This window comes from Atractosteus spatula, chromosome 4, assembly GCF_055471065.1.
Source record: "Atractosteus spatula isolate fAtrSpa1 chromosome 4, fAtrSpa1.hap1, whole genome shotgun sequence".
In the NCBI taxonomy this organism is placed as follows: Eukaryota; Metazoa; Chordata; class Actinopteri; order Semionotiformes; family Lepisosteidae; genus Atractosteus; species Atractosteus spatula.
In genome coordinates this window covers 917,292-939,639 of record NC_142709.1, presented here as the reverse complement: position 1 = coordinate 939,639, position 22,348 = coordinate 917,292, and the positions used below count along the sequence as shown (strand labels likewise).

Sequence of the window (22,348 nt, the reverse complement as noted above, 5' to 3'; positions counted from 1 at the left end):
AGACAGAGCAATCGAACGTCTACATTAAGTATTAGTGTAGAAACAGCAGTGTTGCAGGCACCTCTACAAGCACTTGAGCTAAACAAATCACTACAGCCTGATGGTATTCTTTACGTGTACTTAAAGAAACGTGATATGTTATTTCTAAGCTTTTATCAAAACCCTTGGTGGGTAATACCCAGTGGACTAGAAAATCATCACTGTAGCACTTAATCTAAAGAAACGTGATTGTTGTTAATACAGATCAATAAGGCTTATGTCTATTACAGGAAAATACAGATATTTAGATCTAGACTAGAGGATGATCAGTAAGGTGCTGGGATTCTGTTAGTAGAATTTGTTAGATCTTTGAACAAGCAACAGCTGTGAGGGATACAAAGAATATATGGTATATTTATTTTAGGTCTTCTGAAAAATCCTGAAAAGAGCTCAAAGATCAGTCAGCTAAGAAAAGAGTAACCCGATACACTCATGGGAATGTCCTACATTGATAGGTGAAAAGAATTGAATCTTACACAGAGAAAATGACAAGGGAACATGATACAATATTCAAAATCCTTAAAGGTATTGCCTAAGTCAAACCTAAGGAAAATCACCATAGTAAAACACAAGCTTGAAGATGGGTGGAACCTACAGGTAAGCACATCAAAGGCTGAGGAACCGAGGAAGAAGCTGCCCGTCCATTTCGTTGGCCCCAGTGGTCATCTAAAGTCTGTCCTTTTCAGCTGGAGAGGGAGCACGTTTAGCAAGCAGAATGACACTGGAGTGCATTGTAATCAACTTCCAGATCATGGTGTGTGTGTGCGTGCGTGTCTTGATATTTAATTGCCCAGATCACCTCTAGACATCTATTAGCTAAAACTACACCCTATGCCACTCAAGTCAGAGCCTGACCAGATATTTGTTCAGCTCATACAAATGTAGTTTAAAATAACTTAATAGTTTGTACCTACCTTTGGATAAAATACATTCATTGTGACAACATCTAAGAAGTGGTTAAAGAACAATGTTGAAAATGGCATCAACGCCTTGTGTTTCATGTTCATTTTAATCTTGCATAGATGTTAAATAGTAGAAAACCAGTCCAGTTCTTATTCCCTTGTAGTTTCCTACAAAAACAGCACTAATTTGCCATCTCAATTAATTGATTTAAATTTTTCAGGAATAACACTGATGAAAACTGAACCAAAAACATAACATATACAATATACTGTACTGTGCAGTCCAGATCATTGAAATAATTATGTTCCCCTGTATGCCCAGTTAACTAAACAAGGTAAAACAAAGAATTAACACCTCTATACTTAAAAATTTATTTGTTACAAAGTATTTGTACAGTGTTGGAACAACAAACTATGTTTTAAATTCAACATGGTGAAGATTTGAACCATTTTTAAACCAACAACTGGATTTCACTATATAAATTGCATTATCTGTATGTATTTCTTCTGTACAACAGTGTAGCAATATGAACTATGCCAAAACTAATTGCTAATGAGAAATTTCATTCATCTGTTAATGTAAATTTAGCCACTGTGATCTGTTGTCCTCAAGATAAGCCCTTGGGGATGATGCTTCTAATAGCAGTGTCATGTACATCTTACAACCAAATACAAAATGACTGACATACAAAAGACATCTGAACAACAAATACAAAAGATTTCCTAAAATTTGCAGGCTTATCTGTCTCACTTCTTAACTACAAAAATTCAATTTTATGGATCTGTAACGATGCTCTGTTAAAAAACACAATACTTTTATGCTGGAACACGGCTAACAAATTATATATAAAACATCTCTGGGAATACTGCAATGTGTCAGATGAAAGGTTTACAAAAATATTAGTTGTTTGTGCCCTTGACAAACAACTGACAAGGCTCAAACATTACAAGCAATATCTCCAAACAACTATCAGGCACTGAAGCAAAAACTGTCACTGTCCTCAACAATCCAGTTTGGTCTTCTTTGCTTCAGGTTCACGGTCTTGCGCTGACTGAGGAGATACACTAACCCCAGGGATCTGGAAGAAATGTTTGTTTTATATCTATACCTGAGGCATTTAAGTCTACCATATTGTAGGTAAACTACTGTTTAACAGAAAACAAATAACTGTACCAACATTTGGAAAACAAAGTTGCTTTGCTTCTATACAGTGAAAAGCAGTATTTACTCCATCAAGAAGAATTTTTATCTGAGCAGGAGGGAATGATAAAACAAGAAATTATCTTTAATTATGAGCCCTAGTTAAATCTATCACCTTTACCTACATAACATCCATCTTGTCTGAATATCTGGAATTAAGCTGATTCCTAGAAAGGGCTAGACATACCTTAAAATCCTTTAATGTGAAATTTTAATTTTGTTAAATTGTTTAAGAGGTTTTTAGGGTTAAAATGACCAGACTCTAATAAATTTCTTACCACTGGCTCCACAAGGGACATTCGAATCTTCTGATGCTGGATGTTTGAAGAATCTAGACTTATGGTTACTTTCACTTTGTCAAACAGATGAAAGGTGTGGTGTTCCACAGTCAGGGCAGGAATCTGAAAAATAAAGATCACAAGATTTTTTCTTGAAGAAAAAATAAAACTGATGTACTTAATTTATTTGTTATAACTTTTAAAATCAAAACCACAGGAGAATACACTGAGACTTCAAAATGATGTCTGAAAATGAATTAGGTTTGTAAACGGAATGGTTTGTAGCTTTATTAATCTCTATTCATCTTCCAATTTAAATGTGATTTTATTGATCACAAGCTGCAGTTCTACTTTTTGAATTTTTATTTTGATAATCACATTAGATCATAGTACTGACATCTCACAAAACATTAATTGCAAATATGGATGAATGGATGATTATTATAAAGAGGTTTTAAAGTGATACATTTCTAAAAAATCCTTTCTAAGATACAGAAAACACAGACCTAGTGTTATATGGAAAACACAAATTACTGAAACATATATATCTAGAGTAATGACTCAAGAACTTGAAAACATTAAATACCTCCTCAATAAAAGTCAGACGGGGGTTGTGTTTGTCTTTGTTTTCAAAAAACACTGTGCCTTCAAGTCCATATTTGGGTATGAGAATAACGATAGCATTTTTCTTGACAAACAGAATAAAACCTTCTTCATTAAGAATCCCTCTGCTTTTGAAAAATAACTAAAAGAGAAAAAAAAGTGATTAAAATACAAAATTTCTAGAGCACATACAATTTTGATTATATCTTATGAGATTCTCTTTTTTCCAAGTCTAAAAAAACACTGTCACAAACAAAAATAAAGCCAAATGTACATGAGTAAACCAAGAACAGTACACGTAAAATATGGGCTAGGAAACAAAGTACAAAGACAAAGAGCTGTAAATAAAGGCAAACGGCCACAAAATGAGGAACTCATCACATTTCACCAAAAAACAAAACTTCACATTAATTTAAACATTTTGCTTTGCAAAAAAAAAAGTTTAAAAACTTGTAAAAGTGGTTTTAGTATTAATGACATTTCAGAAAAATTCAGAAAAGAGGCACTAACATCAGCTCTAACTACAGTGACACCACAGCGAACACATTGCTTGTGGTTACGAGGAATCGTACCTGTGTGTGGAAGGCAACCGATGCTCTCTGGGCATACTGTGCCATTTTGTGTCGGTAGTTCAGGTTGTTGCTCAGAGCTGCCTGCTTGTGTTTGTCCATCAGGTCAGGATACGTACTGTCTGCTCCTATAGCTGCTGCCAGCAGACGATGCACTATAATGTCAGCGTACCTGTAAGAAAACTCCATAAATCTGCTGCTTGCCGGGACTACACTGTACTAAAGACACGTGTCAAACTTGAAAACGAAAAGCAGAAATTCACAAATCCAAAGGAAATGCTCAGCGCACAAGGGATCGGTGTCGATTACCATTACTCGACCTCCGACCAACCGACCTTCTGATGGGCGAGGTGAAGTGCGTGTAGATGGGCGAAGCGAGGCCGTAGTGATGGAAATCGCTGTCCATTCCAGAACAGAAATACACGGCCTGCATCATGCAGCGAGTGGCCAGGATTCTCAGTAGCGTGTTGAAGTACGGAAACCCCTGTGCTCGGGCCGCATCCAGAGAGTCCGCAAGTGCCTTCGCAGAGTCCGTTCGGAGTTCGAAGCTCTGGCAGAAAAAAATGTCCAAATAAAACAGTGAGGTCAACAGAAAGTGAAGATCACCAACAACACTGTTTTGCTTCGTAACACTGCCACTAATAATTTGTTTAACAATATATTTCTAACACAAAGTCTTTCAGAATTTATTAAGTACACAAAATTGAACATTCGGCACATTTGCATTTTTTTCCTGCTTGCAGAAAACCTTTTGAAATAAAGAGGCAAACAACAAGGACCTTGCATTTTATCAAACCTTTCTTGACAGGAGACAAACAATGCAGACCGAAAGGGGAGAAAGATGTAATCCGAAGATCTTCCAAAAACACTTTTTAATACAAGTCTGGTTGATAAGGCACCATCCCTCCAGGGATTCCAGGCACCAGAAAAAACAAACAAACATAAAACCTACTGAACGATTGTTGTAAAAAAACCTGAAAAAATATTAACTGGTAAAAGCGCAGGAAACAGAATACGCAATGATCTCAAAAAGGCAGAGAACCACAAAGGTAAAGAAAAACTAACAGGAAAAAAAACTTGGTTTAACAGAAAAACCTCTGTGTAGGCTTTCAGAAACAAATGTAGAAAAACAGGAACCACAGCAAATTGATCTAGATGTGAAAGCTGTGGGAAATGGTTAAGAATACTTTCAGCTGGTCAGCAAAATCTTCAGATTACTGCAAAGGACTCACAAAATACAGTAATAAAATAGTAGTACCCAAAACCTTTAATTTACTAATTAAAATAGTTTTTGCATGTGATTTTTCATTTTATGTTTACTTATAAAGATGAATATCTACATTAATTTTGCAAAGACAAGCAGAATGTACAGAAATCCATTTACAATGTGGCTGTCAATGTTTTTTCACATCTTAAATATTTTTCTGAAACTATATCTGCATATGTCTTACTAGAAAAATCAGCTCACAAAGTGCTTACCTTAGATTTTGCTGCCTTGACAAGGATGTCATAATTGGAAGGCGGTGGGGCAGGATGTTTCCTGAGAAGGGCAAATTCGGGAAACTCTTCGTAGATCTTCTGAGCTACCGATATGTTTGCTAACAACATGAACTCTTCAACCATAGAGTTAGTATCCCTGTAAATGAAAATTAAGAAAGCAGAGAAGTACATTAAATTCCAGCAAGAGCAGCTGTGTACAATTCACCTAATTTACACTGAAGCAGTCAAAATTATAATCACAGACATCGGCAAATATAATGAGGAGACATTATGAATCACACTGCACATTCATTCTGAAGTAATATTAAAAAAGAACGTTCATGTAAACATTATTTAGCTTACATGATAAAATAAGTTATAGACTTAGCAAGAAATTTAAAGTGCTGTACAAAGGCATACACAACAGGTAAAAAAACAGGTAAAAAACTACAATAAAAAAGTAAAGCAAATTGACTCAGTAAGACCAGCAGCAAGACTAAATTACATGGTGAAAGATCATGGTAAAAGTTCCACAGACCTGTTCCTTCCCACCAGCTCATTTTTTAAACTTTTCCCTTCTGGCAGTTTTCAAAGCATCAAATGTTGAATGTTTCTTGAATTAAGTAAATAGATCTTTAACCGAGATTTGCAAACAAGAGTACAAAGTCTCTAATGGGTCTGAGCAATGAGTTCCAAGGACGTTGTGCTGCACACAAGAAAGCTCTCTTCTCACATTGTCCAGAATCAGCACAAATTAGGTGAACGGCTAGACTCTACTCATGCATTGAGTCTTTAAGATAAGAGATCTGGAGCTAGTAAAACAAGAGATGTGTAATGCAATATTCTCAGAAAAAATGTCACGGCTTATTAAAATTGGTAAAGTGAAATGGGAAACAACTCACTTGAGCTCCTTGGTTTGCATGTCAATGGGGTCATGAGTCTCACTGTCTATGTGGAAACGTACTTCAGGTGAAGACAGAGTTAACGCTCTGAAATAAGGAAAGAAAAAACAAAACTGAAAAAAAAATTAACCACTTATTTCCTAGAGGTCAGTTTTTTTTCCAAATAATCAATTAATCCCCAGAGTCAGCAAATTAGTCACATGAATTAGAAAAAAACAACTCGCATATACACTTACATGCGTAAGTAAATCATTTAAAAAGCAAAAAGCAAGTATAGTGCAAAAATGTTCTCATGACTAATACATGACTACTAAAACAATTTTTAAAACTGAAGCTAATGAATATGGAATAAGAAAAGGAGAATTAAGTGAAATCAAAGTTTCATATCTAAAAAAGATAAGACATTTATTGAGACTTTGAAAAAAACAACTGCAATGCGGCAAAGCAGGAGACCAACTCACCCGTTTTCAATCCTTTTCTTCTTAAGTATCTTGGCTAATCTGTTCAAACCACGCAGGCTTTTGGTTATTTCATCGTTCATGCTGGCATCATCGATTCTCATCTGGGCTTCAGCGTAAGTAAGAGATGCCTGGGGGCAGAAAATGGTGGCACATCCTTTCTGCATTGTCAACCTTTTCGAATGTTTATGAACAGCTGAACAAGCCTTTGAAACTCTGGTTTGCAACAAAACCTTTATCTACAAATACAGATCTTCTAATTACTGAATTAATGAAATGGCTTGAATTGTCATTATTTTGGGCCATGTTACCTCAGAGCCGTACCCTGAGTAAGGAACAGCCTGGGTTCTGCAGGAAAGGTCTGTGGCAGCAGCTGTGGCTGTAATTTTCACAGGCTGTCATTGGCAAAACTCTGAAGAAATCGCTGTCTTATTCATGCAGCAGCACTGCTCGTCCTTGTTGCAGCCCTTAAAGAGGTTAAGCTTTTCCTGATCGCCAATCACATGATGTCAATACAGGAATATTTTAACATCTAAAGGAGATCCAGCAGCACTTTGCACATCACAAGCATACACAAAAAACAGTGCAACACAGAGGAGCATAATACATCCTTTCATAATGTTAACGTACAACCCCTCATAAATAAGGCTTTGTAGTAAATATATTCACCAACCTTGGAATTGATCACACTTTTGGTAAACCGCGTCTTAATAATTTCAGCGTTGTGGTTCACCTCCCAGATGCAAGAGAACGCGAGCCTGAAGGATCAGACACATTAACAGTTATTCAGACAGAACTATCGTGGAAAGTTCATGTATTGTTGTGTATTTAAGAGGAGCTACAAATGTCCTACCTCTCTACATTAGATCTTAGAGAACATAAATTTGAGCTAAGCAGTTCAGGAACCATGTCGATTCGCTAAAAGAAAAGAGAAACCAATTTTAATTTAGTAGGGAAATTCCAAAGGACTTTCAACAATAAAATGCACTGCAATATTTGTTTACATTACCCTTTCGCAAAGGTAGACTGTGGTCCCTCGGCTCGCTGATTCTTGGTCCAGAGCATTTCCAGGACGAATGAAATGACTGACATCCGCTATATGAACTCCAACCTAGCTCAACGCAGAACAGCAGTACAGTGAATCGTGTTTCTGAAGACATTTTTTACAGGCAACAAGTTCATGTGGAAAATGAAGACGCCTTCACATTTGCTTCAGACCATGTCATGAGAAGAATTCTTTGTTCATCCTAGTAAGATGTTTTAAGTAAGCATTTGAAAACAAATCTGTGTGGAGTCCAGAACCTGATGAACATGATGTGATTTCCACACGACCCTCAGAATTTATGGAATGTGGGCTGATGAAAGTTGCCGTATCTAAACTCCTTCCCTTTCCTTATTTCACCATGGTTGTTATACAAATGTGTTACTGTTGTGTTACAACAGATGTTTACAGCTGTTTATTAAATGTATGTCTGGTTACATTGTTCTTCACTCTTTTGTTCTGTAGTCTGATGAGTTAAACACCAACTTCACTTCTTCACAAAGTCTTCAAGTAGCTACACAAATTACAAAAGCATTAATTTACACCTTCCTCAAGCCTTCCACCACAACAAGCGAATACCTCTAAATTTCCACCTTTGCTAGAACGAGTGAGTACCTCTAAATTTCCGTTCTCCAAGTCCCTGCAGTGAAGTGCATCGTCGATATCCGTACACCCGGGAGGATCCACACTACACACATGTAGGTGTCTCAGGTCTTCACGGTTTTTCATATCCTACAAGAAAGAGACAAACATGAACCCAAGAGCGAACTCATACAGCAAAGGAACAACGAGTGTCACTATCTGAGACTGGGAATTAGCTTCAGCTGAACAGAGCACTCAAGACTACAAATCGGCACCTCCATTTCTCTTAAACCATACTGCAAACTAAACAAACAGCCTAGGAGAGCGGACACAGAGCGAGGCGTCTACCTCCTCTGTTATGCTCCACGGCATCTTGGGAAGGAAGCTGAGGACGGCCTGGGAAAAGGCCTGATGAGGAACGTCATGCTCCAGCAGGAGCACTTCCGTCTCTGTTCCTTTGTCCCCGGCGCTCCCCAGATTTCTCACAAAGTGGCCCTACAACAACCAGGGAGAAAAGACCCTTCTTATGTGACACTTCCATCACTATGAACATGGTGGTTTTGAACTGTGAAACGCCGTTGAAAGACGCTGTTGAAATCATTGTCTTACATTGGGATATCTAGAATTTTTAGGCCAACCGTCAATGGCAACGATAATCCTCTGTCCTTCTAAAGCAGAAGCCTGACGAGTTTCTATTCGGATCCGGGGGATCCTGCGGTCAGCTGGAGTGAATAAATGCCTTGTTGCCTGTAAAATAAAATCATCATAATACATTAAAAGCCCCCAAATCTTCATTTCTGGAATGGATGCAAGATAGTTTTTAATTTGTTGTATCCTTCAACTGTGAAATAAAAAGCAAGCATAAAACACAAAATATTTTGGTGTAATTATCCTTACTAGAAATGTAATAAGAACATATCACTTTCCAGATTGTGAATAATATAAAGCATGTCACAAGAAATTCGGCTTTTAACGAAAACGACAAAAATCTTTCTTTCAGCTTGGTTTTACCTCTTTAATATGTGATTTTGAAAGCATTCCGCAGTACGGTCTCCAGTTGCGCTTTATAATGCCCACGACTCTCCCAGTGGGTTTCAGCATCTTTTCACTGGCTACAGATTTGAGCTGGAAATTACAACAGAAAAAAGTATCACAACCTTAGATCTGAAAAGTACTGAATAACTAAAACTCGAGTGTTCATTTAAGGGGTTACTAAAATATTTTTATTAAATAATGCGCGGTCAGAATAGAAATGAAAAAATGCATCAAGCAGCGCATGGCTGAAATTTGAAAACCTAATAGCAGAGGTGAAACGAGGATATCCTCTTTGTCATAATCTTTGTGACACAAAGCTTGCACCATACAAAGAATCCCATCACTAAGAATCTACTTGAATCGCAGCACTACAATGAATGCCCAAGGTGTTATTTAGTGGGGCTCCTTATACCGTTGTCAGTGAGTGTATCAGGCGTTACATCAAACCCCATCAGACACCACGACACTGCAAGAACACATATTGTATTTATTAGAAAGCTATTTTTTTTCATTGTATGAAATATGTAATGCATAAAAACAAAATTGTTTTATGGATAAAAGCACTTTGTTTAGTTCTCACCATATTTTCCTTTTCGTCTTCATTCTCATCTTCCTTAGGGCCTTCGTCCTCCAGGACAACAGAGGAGGGGGCTGCCCACTCGCTTTTGGGCAGTAACTCCAAGGCCACCACATCCTGGTGCACAGCCCGATTCAGGCTACTGAGTCCCTGGATCAAAACCTGGGGAGAAAACCCTAGGAAGGTCACCTCCGAGTAAGACCTTCTGTCCATTTAACACCTAACTCAGCACGGTAACTATCTGAGAAATTAAAGTGCCTAATTTTCTTTTCTAACATGGAAACCAATTATCATAAACGAATCCTTCATTCAATATCTTTTATTGTATACATACTGGAGAGCAAAAGTCGTAGACATCCTAGCAGCATTTGTAAGTTTATGTGTTTTATGAGCATCAACTATTTACTCAAAACCTGTTGTTAATGCAGCTTATTGTGAATGAGACAAAATCAACTTTCCATTTAGAAATCTATAATTCACACTGAGCAGAATCTTCAAAAGCTAGAGATAAACTATAAGAGCTGCTAATATTAAGTAGCTAATACACCACATTTATCAATCAAATGTAACTGACTGACCTCAGGAGCCCCTCGTCATTAACATCATTTGTTCCTTCGCAACAACTCCATAAAGCGTAAAGGTTAGTTCTGTACTGCAAAACGCAGATCTATCACGATTAGCTGTTAACTTAAAATAAAATACCTACACTTTTAAGAGATTATCAGAGAACTGCATTTCAGTTTAAAGAAAGACACTGAGTGAAGATAGCAGAAAAATACAAATCATCTCAGACATTTGGGCAGCAGTGTGTTTCATTTCAAAGGAACTATAAAAATCTGACACAAAAATTGATCGAGATCTCATAGCTTTATACTTGTCACAAATTCCCCTTCACTTACAAATGCTACCTACAAGAAAACAGCAGTGTCGTATGTAAGAATAAGCAGAAATGTTTACATCCTGACATCCACATTACACCACAAAAGAAATCTGAGATACACTTGCAGGACAGTTCCTTCCACAAAGAGAGCAAGACCCACCTCTACATCTTCCTCCCCGTCTCTGTGGACAAACACACTGGCCTCCAGGTAGTTGTCTCTGTTTGCACGAAATGTGCCCTGGAGCAGACGCCCAGACTTGATCCCAGCCTGTATTTTGGAGAGTGGGAGATGCTCTGGAAAGAGGATCTTACTCCTGTCACTTTCATTCTGTGGGGGTCAAAGAACATACTGCTGTTTAAAATAAGCTGCAGCAATGTCATCAATGCCAATTTTAAAACATCCCTCCTTGTCTTAAAAAAAAATAAAATCCCCAGACTGGTATTAAACAGATTTCATGTCATGTCTCAGACCCAGTGGTGTTTATTTTTAACCAAACTTCAACATTCTATTAAAGAGTAACCGGTAATTCAAGAATGTTTATTTAAGAACAGCTTTGATCCACAAGCAGTCTGATCTCTGCTTCTTATACAAGCCTTATGCAGACATGCACGAGTGTCTACATCACTCAAAACAAGATCACAGCGGTGCTGACACCTACATTCTCTTCCGATTTCAAAGCCAGGCGGTCCACAAGTTCGGGGTTTGCAATCAAGCTCTTAATGTACTCTTCACCTGGAAAAGAAATATATATTCACTAACACATTCTGAATTTAAGTGATAAGATCTAAAAAACATTCTATTAAGAAACAAGCACTGAAAAAAATATTATTTTACTAACGTAAGGAACCTGTCAATAATACTATTCTGTTTTTGATACAAATTGCGTTGATATCTCTGTCTTATCATTGATCTAGTAATGCTTTTCATTTTTTACTAAAAGCTATAATTCTACTTGCTGTGTGTAGCTCTACATAAAACTTTGACCTTAAATGAAAGGCCACCTTTGATCCTACCAACAAAGCAAAAAACTAATTCAATAAATCACACTGCCAAGTTCAGCCTAAAACAAAAAAAAAAAACTTACAATTATATGACACCAAGCCAATCTCTTCAGCTTTCTCCTTGCACTTCCCATCATGTGTGAGCAGAATGATTTTAAGGTCCTCAGCTGTCTGGGCCTTCTTCAGGTGCTCAGTGTACCACTGAGCCGCCACACGGATCGCCCGGTCGTGCAGCTCTGCGGCGCTTTCTCCCTGCTCTTGCTCGATGTAGGTCTCCCTGTCCGAGAACAAAGGAGACACAGGAGCTTCTGTTTACTCACTTCTGCTCAGTAAACACACAAAAAGACAGCTCCCTTAAAACAATTACAGGACTGTTATTGCCAGTAACATATAACATATACACATAAGCCTGCCTAGACATGAGCGATCATTCTTATACTATTAAAATAACTACAGCTGGCTCAAGAATTATTTGTGCCCTTGATACAATGTAACTGATAGTTGGTTTGAGCAAAAAATGCTGACATACTTTAATAGAGAGTACTAGATATCACAGAATCAAATCTGTCTGAAGTCATGCTGAAAATTATGCAAGCCCCACATGTCAGAATTCTGTTGATCTATCTTGGGTTTGAGTAACAGACAGGCTTTGTAACAATTTCAGACACGTCTCTGTGGGGATTCATGACCGCTCCCCCCAATACATGAGCATTTCATTGCACTTGTGCATATGACAAATTACACTGTGTGGACTATTAAACTGTTTTTTTTTTATTCAAAACCAGCATGTGTTCTGGTTGAAGTCTGGGAATGGTAATGAACCAAACAAGAACACTGATTTCAGGCTCCCTTAACCATTTGAAAGTAGATCTGGTGGCGAGCTTCAGATCATTCTCTGAAAAGTCAATCTGCAACCATGTTTGAGCAGAGGGAACTAGAGTATTAGATAAAATTGTCTATTATCTTTGAAATATATCCTTCCCTGAATTCTAACAAAGGCACTGGGAGCAGAGGATGAAAAAACTGTCAAAGCAGAACAGACTTAAGTCCATACTTCGCTGAAGGGATGACTTTCTCTTCAAACATGTGTAAATCCTACTGGTGAGACTTCCTAAACACTCTGTTTCCCTTCTACCAGCTGCATCACGTCGTCCCATTTGAAAAGTCCCATCTTTCCTTTTCATGTTGCTACAGACATGAGATTCATGAGGTCAGCCTCGTGGGTGGTCTTGAAGACACTGAATCCTGATAATGAACCTTTTGTTTCAGCACGTCGCAACAAATTGCCAGAGTGTTTTACAGATTTGTGTGAAGAGTTTTTCCCCAGTACTCCCCACTTTTGGCCTTGAGTGAGAGGCAGCCACTTTTCCAACTACACGTTGGGAGAAAACGTTTTCATGGCAACTTCCCGGTTGAGTAGTACCTATCCCATTAGCCTTGAACATCTGGATGAAGGACGTCAGGGTCCAAACTAGTGTCTTATCAGTGTTTACATAACTGTCACTAGAGTAGCTGAGGCTAATAATTTTATAACAGAAATATCCAGACAGTTTTCTCTGATGTACTTCTATCTCCCCCATGATGTTGAGATTTTGAGTGATTTGCCTCCTTTACGATCCAGTGGTAACCAAGATGATTTCCAGAAGCCTCTAGAAACCTTCTGAGTTTTTGTGAAACTGACAGATACCTAAAAGTATTTAATGATTTTTTTCAGCATTTATTTTTGATGACTTGTTACAACCAACATTTCGTTACACCGCGTCAAGGGCATGAATACATGTGGATCCAAATATCATTTTTGTGAAGAAATACATTTGGAGCCAATTCATTTTTGTAAAGAAACATATCTGGTTAATTTATTAAATTATCATACCTGTTATAGAACAAAATTGGACCAAGCAGTAACAGCAAGAAATCTGAAGAAAACACCACTGACAGAACATTGTCTTTTCAGCCTAATATTTACTTGCCAAATTCTAACAAGGAAGAGCTGCTTTTTACCTATGGTGTTCATTAGTGAAAGTGTAGAAGTGTTTCTCCGCGTTATGAATGGCATCTTTGATCCTCTTGTAAACTGGAGCGCTTCTGTGTCTTACTTCTTGCAAAACCGTCTGCAAGATTATCACGTTCCTGATCAGCGGATCTTCAAGGATATCGATCTGGATGGAAAGACGGTGTGTGATCAGCTACATTTCTGTTCAGATACACTTTCAAAACAGGTTCCATTACTGTCAAAGAATCGTCAATAAACAACGAAATAAAAGTAAAATAGGCCTTTGTATGACTTGAAAACATGAATACACTAAGGAGGAAAAAACTAACACCACCGGTCTCTGACCGGTAAAAGGAAAGGAGTGATGCACCGGATGTTTAGCATGAGAATGTCCTGGGATTGTAAATCGTTAATGCATTCCTCTTTTCATAAACTCAGGGTTTGAATTGTTTTATAGTTCCATAAATGAGAGATACATTTTGATTCTCCTACACAACGAAAAAGAAAGAGAATTGCAGTACCTGGTGTAAAACGACATTCGTGTCTGGAATTAGATAGTGAGGAGAAGAGCACAAGCTACTCTCCATGTAGGCATTCCTCTGCAACACCGTGGAGTCCTGTTGGCACGATTGACAAACTTCGCTTCCACACCAGATATCATCTCTGAGATAATGCTCTCGAACAATCTTCCTCACCCCGCCGGACCGAGTCTTCTTTACAAACGTTTTAGACTTCAGCATCTTTATTTAAATTAAAAAAAAAACTTGCCTAAGAACAAATCATAAACACTGAATACAGCAGCTAAACAGGGGGAAAACACGTGTCGGCGGGTGGCCGAACACTACTTTACCTGAGTTTCCTACCTCCACACAAACGCTTTTACAAGATTGAAAATACAGTTAAACCAAGTGTAAGCTTTTAGTTGGCCATCTGAACGTGATTCGTCTACATTGAGGAAGGACAGCGCCCCCTGGCAGCCGGGCTGTTATACTGCAGTTTCGCACGGTTTCTCAGCGGATGACCCAGCCTGGTGAAACGACTACCTCCCGGAAACCGGCTAGATGGCGCTGTAGGCAATTATGATGTCTCTGATGGTAGAGCATCTCTTTCCAAATTCACCGTTAGAAAATGTTTTGCAGCAGAGTTGTTAACATCCGGCGGTTTCTAGGGTGATCGGGACAGGCGGGAGGATAAAGTAATGCTGTCGTGAAAGGAATAGGAACAATAAACGGACTTTATAAAGATTGCAAGAGTAAACGATCTATTGTGTGTCAATTATTAAGGTAAGCAACATATTTTTAGCTGCAAAATGGGTTACCGTTTCAACTGCAATTCTTCCCACTGTGTAACAAAATGGGATACCCTAAGTTAGCTACATCTTATTGGAAGCGCCTTGGAAAGCTCAGGACTTTCAAATGTGTGAAATACTTCCTAAATTTATTTTTAATAGATCCGTTGATTTGTTTTCTATGTAGGCATATTTGTAAGGCTGGTTTTCAGAGTTGTCCCCCAGCACACGAATGAAAAGGCTGCTCTTCAGGAAATTGTGTCCCGTTTCTTGACTGGAGAATTCAAACAAGCGATTTCAGTGAATATCGAACTCATAACGAACAAGTGTGGTGCTGCAAGTCTGCTTGGCAACAGCAGCTGACGATGCCTCCCAGGAGACACAAAGATGCCAAGGTCAACGTGTCCAGCTCTCTGGAGTCGGAGGACTTGAGCTTAGAAACCACGGTGCCTACCGAGGACGTGTCCTCCTCAGAGGAGAGGGAGGGGAGCACGAAAGTCACCAGGCAGCTGATTGAGAGGAAGGAGCTGCTGCACAGCATCCAGCTGCTGAAAATAGAGCTGTCGCAGAAAGCCCTCACCATCGACAACCTGAAGGTGGAGTACCTCACCAAGGTGAGCTACTGCAAAGGGAAGACGGGCAGATGGAGGTTTGATCTTAAAGTATTAACTACTGTAGAAATATAACATCCAGCGCTGGGTTGAATAAGAAAACAAGACAGTCAAGAGGAAATCTGTCTGAGTGTGTTATCACTCCAGCAGAAGAGGAGTGAGCTGGCAGGCACCTTAAAGACATCTTAAGCTTCTTGATCACTTCTCAGGGCAGTTAGCTGCTGTATCACATTAGATGATACGTGTAACGGTATTTCAAAACGTAACAGTTGGTAAAGGAAAATGAGTGAGCAAGTGTTATGGAGGACAAAGAGCTGTACAGGATTAGACTTCTCTGCTTTTGCACGTAGTCCCTTTGTTGTAGAACACTTGTATCCAGTGCCTCCCTGAGATTCTTGAAACTGTAAGATTTTCATTGTGGTATCAGCGAAACCTGCACCGCTGTCTCAAACTCAAATAACATCCCAGAGGTGAAAATCACATTGGGAAAGGTCAGGCTGTAGAGAGAATGTAGCGAAACTTTAAAGCTGTTTGTTCAATCTGGCATTCTTTTGCTGAAGTTGTTGCATCTATGTGTGAAAAGCAGACAGTCACTTGTAAAGTGCAGAACCCACAGCAACTGTATCTAATGTACAAGTTAATTTGGGTGCCATCAGTATAAGTGAAATATAAGCTCAAGATGTCTAATAATCTGATACAGATACTATATATATAATAAATTATAAAGATCCCAGCATAAGAACCCTGTGGAATACCTGATTGGCGATGCCTGGATCATCATCAGATTCAAAATTGCCAAGATTTATGAATTGGGTGCTATTTGCCAAATAGGTGACTAACCATCAAAGTGAGGTACCAGTAAGTCCTAAATAGTTTTCCATGTGATGCAGTAAGACAGTGATTGACAGCGCTATAAGCAGCAAGTAAACCAAGAATATGATTTGATCCTTTTAGCAACCATCAGCAAGCAATTAACTGCCTATCAAATACTGCTTCATTATGATGTCTTTGCCTAAATCCCCACTGGAAAGGTTAAAACAGCTCATCAGATTCAAAATATGTTTGCATTTGAGACGCAAATACCCTTTCCAGAATTTTTGCAAGAAAGGGCTAATTATGAAGGTCATTATTAAGCACTTCAGGTCTAGACCAAGTTTGTGTTGAAAACATTGCAGACTCATATGTAATAATTGTTATATTTGCAAATGAATTTTGAAACAAATTCTCTTCGATTTTCAAAACATTAAAGAATAGTTCAGAATTTCTCTGCTGCAAAGGCTTTCTGCATTGTGATGATGCTGCTCACAAGGTAAACGGTCACTGCTTACACATTTATGTAAAGCCCACTTTTTCTGAGGAACCCCACTCTTCATCCAATCATATTTTTATAGACAGTATTTATCTTCATTTTTAATAACTGTTATTAAATATATGACACATTACCCCCAAAACCTTGAAATCTAACTGCAGTATAAATTCTGTAGATTGAGGAGCTGGAGGAGAAACTCAATGATGCCCTTCATCAGAAACAGTTGCTAGCCTTACGACTAGACAGTCAAATCAAACTACAACAGGAGGAAACCAGGTGAGAATGCATTTATGTCTGGAATATTGCTTAGCTCTTATTGCTAGTAGCTACATGAAAACTGAGATTCCTATGAGCGGCTGTTTGCTAAAAATACTGTGTCCATCCACCCGTTTTCAAATTGCTTTATCACATACAGGGTCGTGGGAGAGCCTATCCCGGCAAGCAACGAACACAAGGCAGGGTTCTCCCTGGATGGGATGTCAGTCTATTGCAGGCACACACTTTCACACTGGGACAAATTTTCCCAGAACTAACAAACATCTTTCAAATAAATACAGATATCTCTGGCTGTCTTGTATACAATTTCTGTTTTTTAAAAAGATGCATTTATCATACTTTTTTTTTTCTAATCCACAGATGTTGCTTGTAGCAGAAGTATTACTGATGTGGTGTGCATGTGCTTAGCTTTTGTGGAGACCGTGCATGTAATTTCCCATAAGATCCGGTTAACCAAGCGGCATTCTTCTTTCGGAACAGGAAACAGCAGGCTTTTAGAAAGCAAGAAATGGACACCATTATGTCACGACAGAAACAGCTGGAAGAGACCAACTTGCAGCTGCGTGAGAAAGCCGGAGATATTCGACGCAGCCTGCGTGACCTGGAGCTCACCGAGGAGCAATACTCCCAGCTGAAGGAACTCCCAGAGGACCAGCTCTCCATCCCCGAATATGTGTCCGTGAGTAATTTATTTCGTCCTCCATAGATACCTTATGATTGGAAGAACTAGATTTGTATGTAATTTGAGCGTGGGTATGTCCACTTTTACATTTTTTTATTATTTTTTTTTAAATCAACAATACTGTGTTTTCATTCATAAAGTTCAGTGTAAACTTATAATAGATTATGTGCATTTGAATAACATTAATGTAATCTAATTTGAGTTAATATTATTACAGTCATTCATGTTAATATGTTAACTGAATTTGCAAGTCCTTTTACAAAGTCACAAGGGGGCAGCAGTGTACCAGAAGAGTGAATAATGCACTGTATTTGACATTGTGCAAAATAAGTACCAACAAGAGATTCAATTCTAATAGTTACTGTTGGAATTTTTATTTAAATAAAAGAACATCACAGATGGTATAATTTTTTTGAATAATGCCATGAAACCTTAAAAAGGTCTGTGCATTTAATTCAGTAATATTTCTTCACAATGTCATGTATTACAGATAGGGTTATGATAAACTTAAGGGACGCACTCAGCATTAACTGGGTAGTTGTTCCAGTACAAAACATAACATGTTGAGCCAATTGTTATGTTGAAGTGCAGAGAGTCAAAATGTTATATAGTTGAAGGAAGCACTTTTGGGTGTGATTGTGTGTATTTGAATAACATTAATAGGATTAACTGTAGTGGGGTTGAACTAGAAAGTGTTGATATCCTTTATTAAAATATAAGTATTTTGTAACCATTTCTGTGCACATTAACATGGTTTATATTTTGTAAATAGGTAAGATTTTGTGACGCAGTTAATCCATTGAGAACAGAGGTTAATGAATATAAGACTAAAAACCGCAGCTTGTCTGAGGACTTGAATAATTACAGAAGTCAACTACAATCAGTGATGGAAGTAAGTATGTACCGATGCATACAATAAATGTTGGAAGTTTAATATGTTAGGTCTTAGTGGTTGTGCATACTATGTATAATTTTGCTTTTGTTTTGGCTGAACATCATCTGTCCTTCATTGCATAGCTTTAAATAATTTATGAGGACTGTCATCATTTAGAAATGTAACGAGTAAGTATGTTACCGAGTCACTAATTATTAATCACCTGTAAAATTATGATGGGTGGAGGGCTTTTCATTCAAAGCAAATCATTGAATGATGCAAGCAGGAAATTCAGATCATTCTGGTTCTCCATACGTGGCCATCACAAATTCATTAACCCTGACATTTATATAATTGTTCAGTCACTCATAATTGTTAGAAAATAAAGTAAAATCTCTTAAAATACCAGAAGAATCTGTAATTTTCTATGCTTATACATTAGTATGTAGAACACCATACCAAGCAGTAAAACATTAATTTTTTAGGATGATTCATATTTTTTGAAAAGTATGAAAGATCACACTTAATCAGTTTATCCGCTCTCTCCCTCATTCCCCCACATACTTGAAGAAATTACTACACCAAACTATTTTTGTTCTTTCTGCTTTTCCAAGTGGAATTAATGTCTGCGTGTTCATGTATATATGTGTAAAGAGTTGGAAATGCTTTAACAAGCAAGTATGACTATTCAGACAAACACAGACTCTGTAATCTAGACTTTTATAGTTTGTGACTGGACTGAGGATGTCATTAGCTGGGTGATAGGCATTCCCCAAGTAGGAATGCACAACTGGTCCAGTGCCACCAAGATTAATTAGTTTTGAGATGGTCAGAGTGTCCAAAGCTTGTCCTTTTAGTAATACTTTAACTCTCTCATTGGCACTGTTAGTTTAAGGTGTGAAAAAGAAGTTCCATGATCAGTTCATCTATCCATCCATTAACAGCAAGTTGCTTAATCATAGTAATGGTAGGTGTCCTGGTAAATGTTTGTGTATATTGTGCTTTCCAGAGTTATGAAGAAGAAAGAAGAATGCGCTCAGAATTAGAAATCAGGAGTCAGCGTCTTGCTCTGGAGCTGGCAGACACAAAACAGCTCATCCAGCAAGGTGACTACAAGCGAGAAAATTATGACAAAGTTAAACGGTAAGACACAGTTGAGGTGCTTCTTGGAGTGTGTTTGTCTATATATTGAGCAAAAGAAGAAGCACATCACACCTGGACAAACTCACAAGGTTTTTATCAGTTAAATGACAATTGCTTTTCCAACAGGTGCCCTGATATTTTTTTGAAAAGATAAGACAAATTCATTATGCTGATTAACATTTATCAACCAGGTGTCTGTTGTGAAGGTCTTAGGCTAATGTCATATGGTCATACGTGGCCACTTCTGGAACAGCTTTGCAGCAGGTTGCAGTAGCTGCCTTGTGGGATTCTGTCCCTTGACCATTGAAAACATGAACACGTGTCGCTGTTCAGTGAGCTGTCAGCCCTATATGCCCACATGGAACTCATGTCTGTCAGGTCAGGCTTTCTCATATTGCATGAAAGCCATTGTCACACAGGCTGCATAAGGATATGTGATGTCCTGTTGGAAAGGTATCGCATCAGGATGAACCCATAGAAAGTGAGGTTCCAGGACTTGATCTATTTCAAGGTCAGTTGGTCATCTGTTACTACAAGTTGAGCTCTGTAGTGACTAGTAACTCCTCTCCTGACCATCACTGAATCAATTAGTCTGTGGCACACAACAATTAGCATTTTTCAGCAATTAACATTTCTGACATGCATCAGGGTGGTGCATGTAAATCTTTCGTTTGTTGTTTAAAGAGGACTTGGTTCCACTGTAAGCAAGTTGTCCGGTTTCCAAAATACTGATGTCATAAAGGTGTTCTGATTTTCACCTGTATTGGCATTCAACAGGTTAAACGCTTTTGTCCAACCATCTCTCCCACTCATGAAGTGATTTATTGTTTATTGAATAAAGTCACTCCATTGCAGCAGTATTGCATATTGCATTAGGTTTTATATTTTCCACATTTTGCTCATTCCTTCATGTTTGACATTTGAGTCATTTGTCTTTGTTTTCTTTTCTATGTCCATGAGATCTGACTGTTTAGTGATACTTATTGTAATGCTTTACTCACTAGAAATACAGTATATATATAAAAAATATTTTTGTTTTATAGTGAAAGAGACAGCCTTGAACATGAAATCTCTGACATAAGAAAACGCTTTGAAATACTTGAAGTAACACACAAAGCACAAACAAAAGAGAGGAATGACTTGGGAAAAGAGGTAAAATAATTGCCTTTATGTTTTTTATATGCAACAATACATAGATATGAAAGTAAATTTGTCTTTTGCAAACACCTAACATAACTCAAATGTAACTTTATTATGAAACAATTAGCAAAGGCAACAATAAAAATATATTTTGGGGGGTTTTGTCTGTGTGATTTTTCTGTAAAGAGAATTTTATTTGTTGGAATAGCTCATAGGATAAGATTTTGTAAAAAGGCACAGGTAAGATTTTGACTTCAGTTTAATGGCTTTAGAACAGATTTTTGTTTAATTATTGTGAACTTTTTACCCTTAATGCATTAGTAAAGCAGTTAAGTAATAGATGTTATTACACCTTGGTAACAGTTACGTGTTAGGGTTTCTTGAATCATTAGGTTACAACCTAGAAACACATCAAAGAATTCTTAATTGTTTAAATGACTTTTATGTTTTTATTTACTTGCAAATGACTAGAATATTTCTTTGTATTTGGTATTTTTCTTCTAAAATTTGTTTCTTTATAGATGTCATTCAGATATTACTTATAGATATTATCATATAGCTTTTGAGAATTTTTTAAAAATCCTTATGGATTTTTTACTTATTCTCATACTGTTAAAAAAATCCATAGTAACAGCAGGAATAAATAAATCCTCACAACCATAAAGATGTATATTGTTAAGTGCATATTAATAATAAAGAAGAGTGGACAGTATCTTGGCAGAATTGTGTTTATATGAACTTCTCTTCTCTGTTTTCTTTAACCCCCAAAACATTGGGTTAGGTGGCTGCACTGCAGCAGTCAGTCACATTACTTCAGAAAGATAAAGAGTATCTGAACCGTCAGAACTTAGAGCTCAGCGTCCGCTGCGCTCATGAGGAGGATCGCTTGGAGAGGCTCCAGTTTCAGCTCGAAGAAGCAAAGAAAGCTCGAGAAGAAGCATATGAAAAATATGTTGCATCAAGGTAGTGTAATCTCTCTCTAAAAAATCATGGTGGAGGTTTGTTGGAATGGTGTCAATTTTATTCAGGCTTTTTTACTAAGATGTATAATCCGTGGATGTAATATTAGTTTAGAATATCTTATGTTTGTTCATGTGTCCCAGTATTGTCCCTAAGGCATTGAATTCATTTCCTGGTACACTATAGCAACGAAGTAAATTCCTAATTTCTAGAAATTATCTTTGCATATTAGTTGAAGAAGGAATAAGTTTAACTTTGGCAACAAATTTGAGTTTTTAATGTAATGACAAGTGCTAGCCTCACCATATTTGGTCAATTTTTATTGAAACACTTCCCTTAAACATTTTCTGCCTTTTCCTGTGTACGTGTGCTCTACCATAGTCAAGTAAGACTGAACTTTTATCTAAAAACATTGCCAGTATGCAATTAATGACCATTGTAGAGGCAAGTCATGAATGTACTCAGGTATGTGGGCATATCTCACATGATGTCTAGTTGTGGTAGCTTCCACATGTATATTTTA

General features: G+C 37.7%; 2 protein-coding genes across 5 annotated transcripts in view; one reads left to right on the top strand and one right to left on the bottom strand.

Annotated features, from left to right (window-relative positions):
* Positions 1 to 1,301: 1,301 nt before the first annotated feature.
* Positions 1,302 to 14,370, bottom strand: dis3 (DIS3 exosome endoribonuclease and 3'-5' exoribonuclease). Its single transcript, XM_088914817.1, has 21 exons — positions 14,064 to 14,370; positions 13,551 to 13,708; positions 11,633 to 11,826; positions 11,207 to 11,280; positions 10,708 to 10,875; positions 9,671 to 9,829; positions 9,067 to 9,180; positions 8,665 to 8,802; positions 8,404 to 8,550; positions 8,089 to 8,205; positions 7,441 to 7,542; positions 7,285 to 7,349; positions 7,105 to 7,189; positions 6,435 to 6,562; positions 5,974 to 6,060; positions 5,072 to 5,228; positions 3,928 to 4,142; positions 3,596 to 3,764; positions 3,007 to 3,165; positions 2,421 to 2,543; positions 1,302 to 2,020 (listed from the first exon to the last, which is right to left on the bottom strand). Exons 1-21 carry the CDS (start codon positions 14,280 to 14,282, stop codon positions 1,943 to 1,945), a joined length of 2,856 nt encoding a protein of 951 aa, XP_088770943.1. The 5' UTR covers positions 14,283 to 14,370; the 3' UTR covers positions 1,302 to 1,942.
* A 300-nt stretch (positions 14,371 to 14,670) lies between these two features.
* pibf1 (progesterone immunomodulatory binding factor 1) overlaps positions 14,671 to 22,348 on the top strand; it is a 42,333-nt gene continuing 34,655 nt past the window's right edge. For 3 of the 4 annotated variants that reach the window (XM_088914818.1, XM_088914819.1, XM_088914820.1), the window contains exons 1-8: positions 14,671 to 14,825; positions 15,018 to 15,444; positions 16,926 to 17,026; positions 17,507 to 17,705; positions 18,481 to 18,600; positions 19,592 to 19,725; positions 20,769 to 20,877; positions 21,647 to 21,828. In XM_088914818.1, coding sequence (XP_088770944.1) covers positions 15,196 to 15,444; positions 16,926 to 17,026; positions 17,507 to 17,705; positions 18,481 to 18,600; positions 19,592 to 19,725; positions 20,769 to 20,877; positions 21,647 to 21,828 — 1,094 coding nt within the window. In that variant the 5' untranslated portion in view covers positions 14,671 to 14,825; positions 15,018 to 15,195. Of the gene's footprint in view, positions 14,826 to 15,017; positions 15,445 to 16,925; positions 17,027 to 17,506; positions 17,706 to 18,480; positions 18,601 to 19,591; positions 19,726 to 20,768; positions 20,878 to 21,646; positions 21,829 to 22,348 lie in introns of those variants that run through there. The other variant, XM_088914821.1, reaches the window with a different exon arrangement.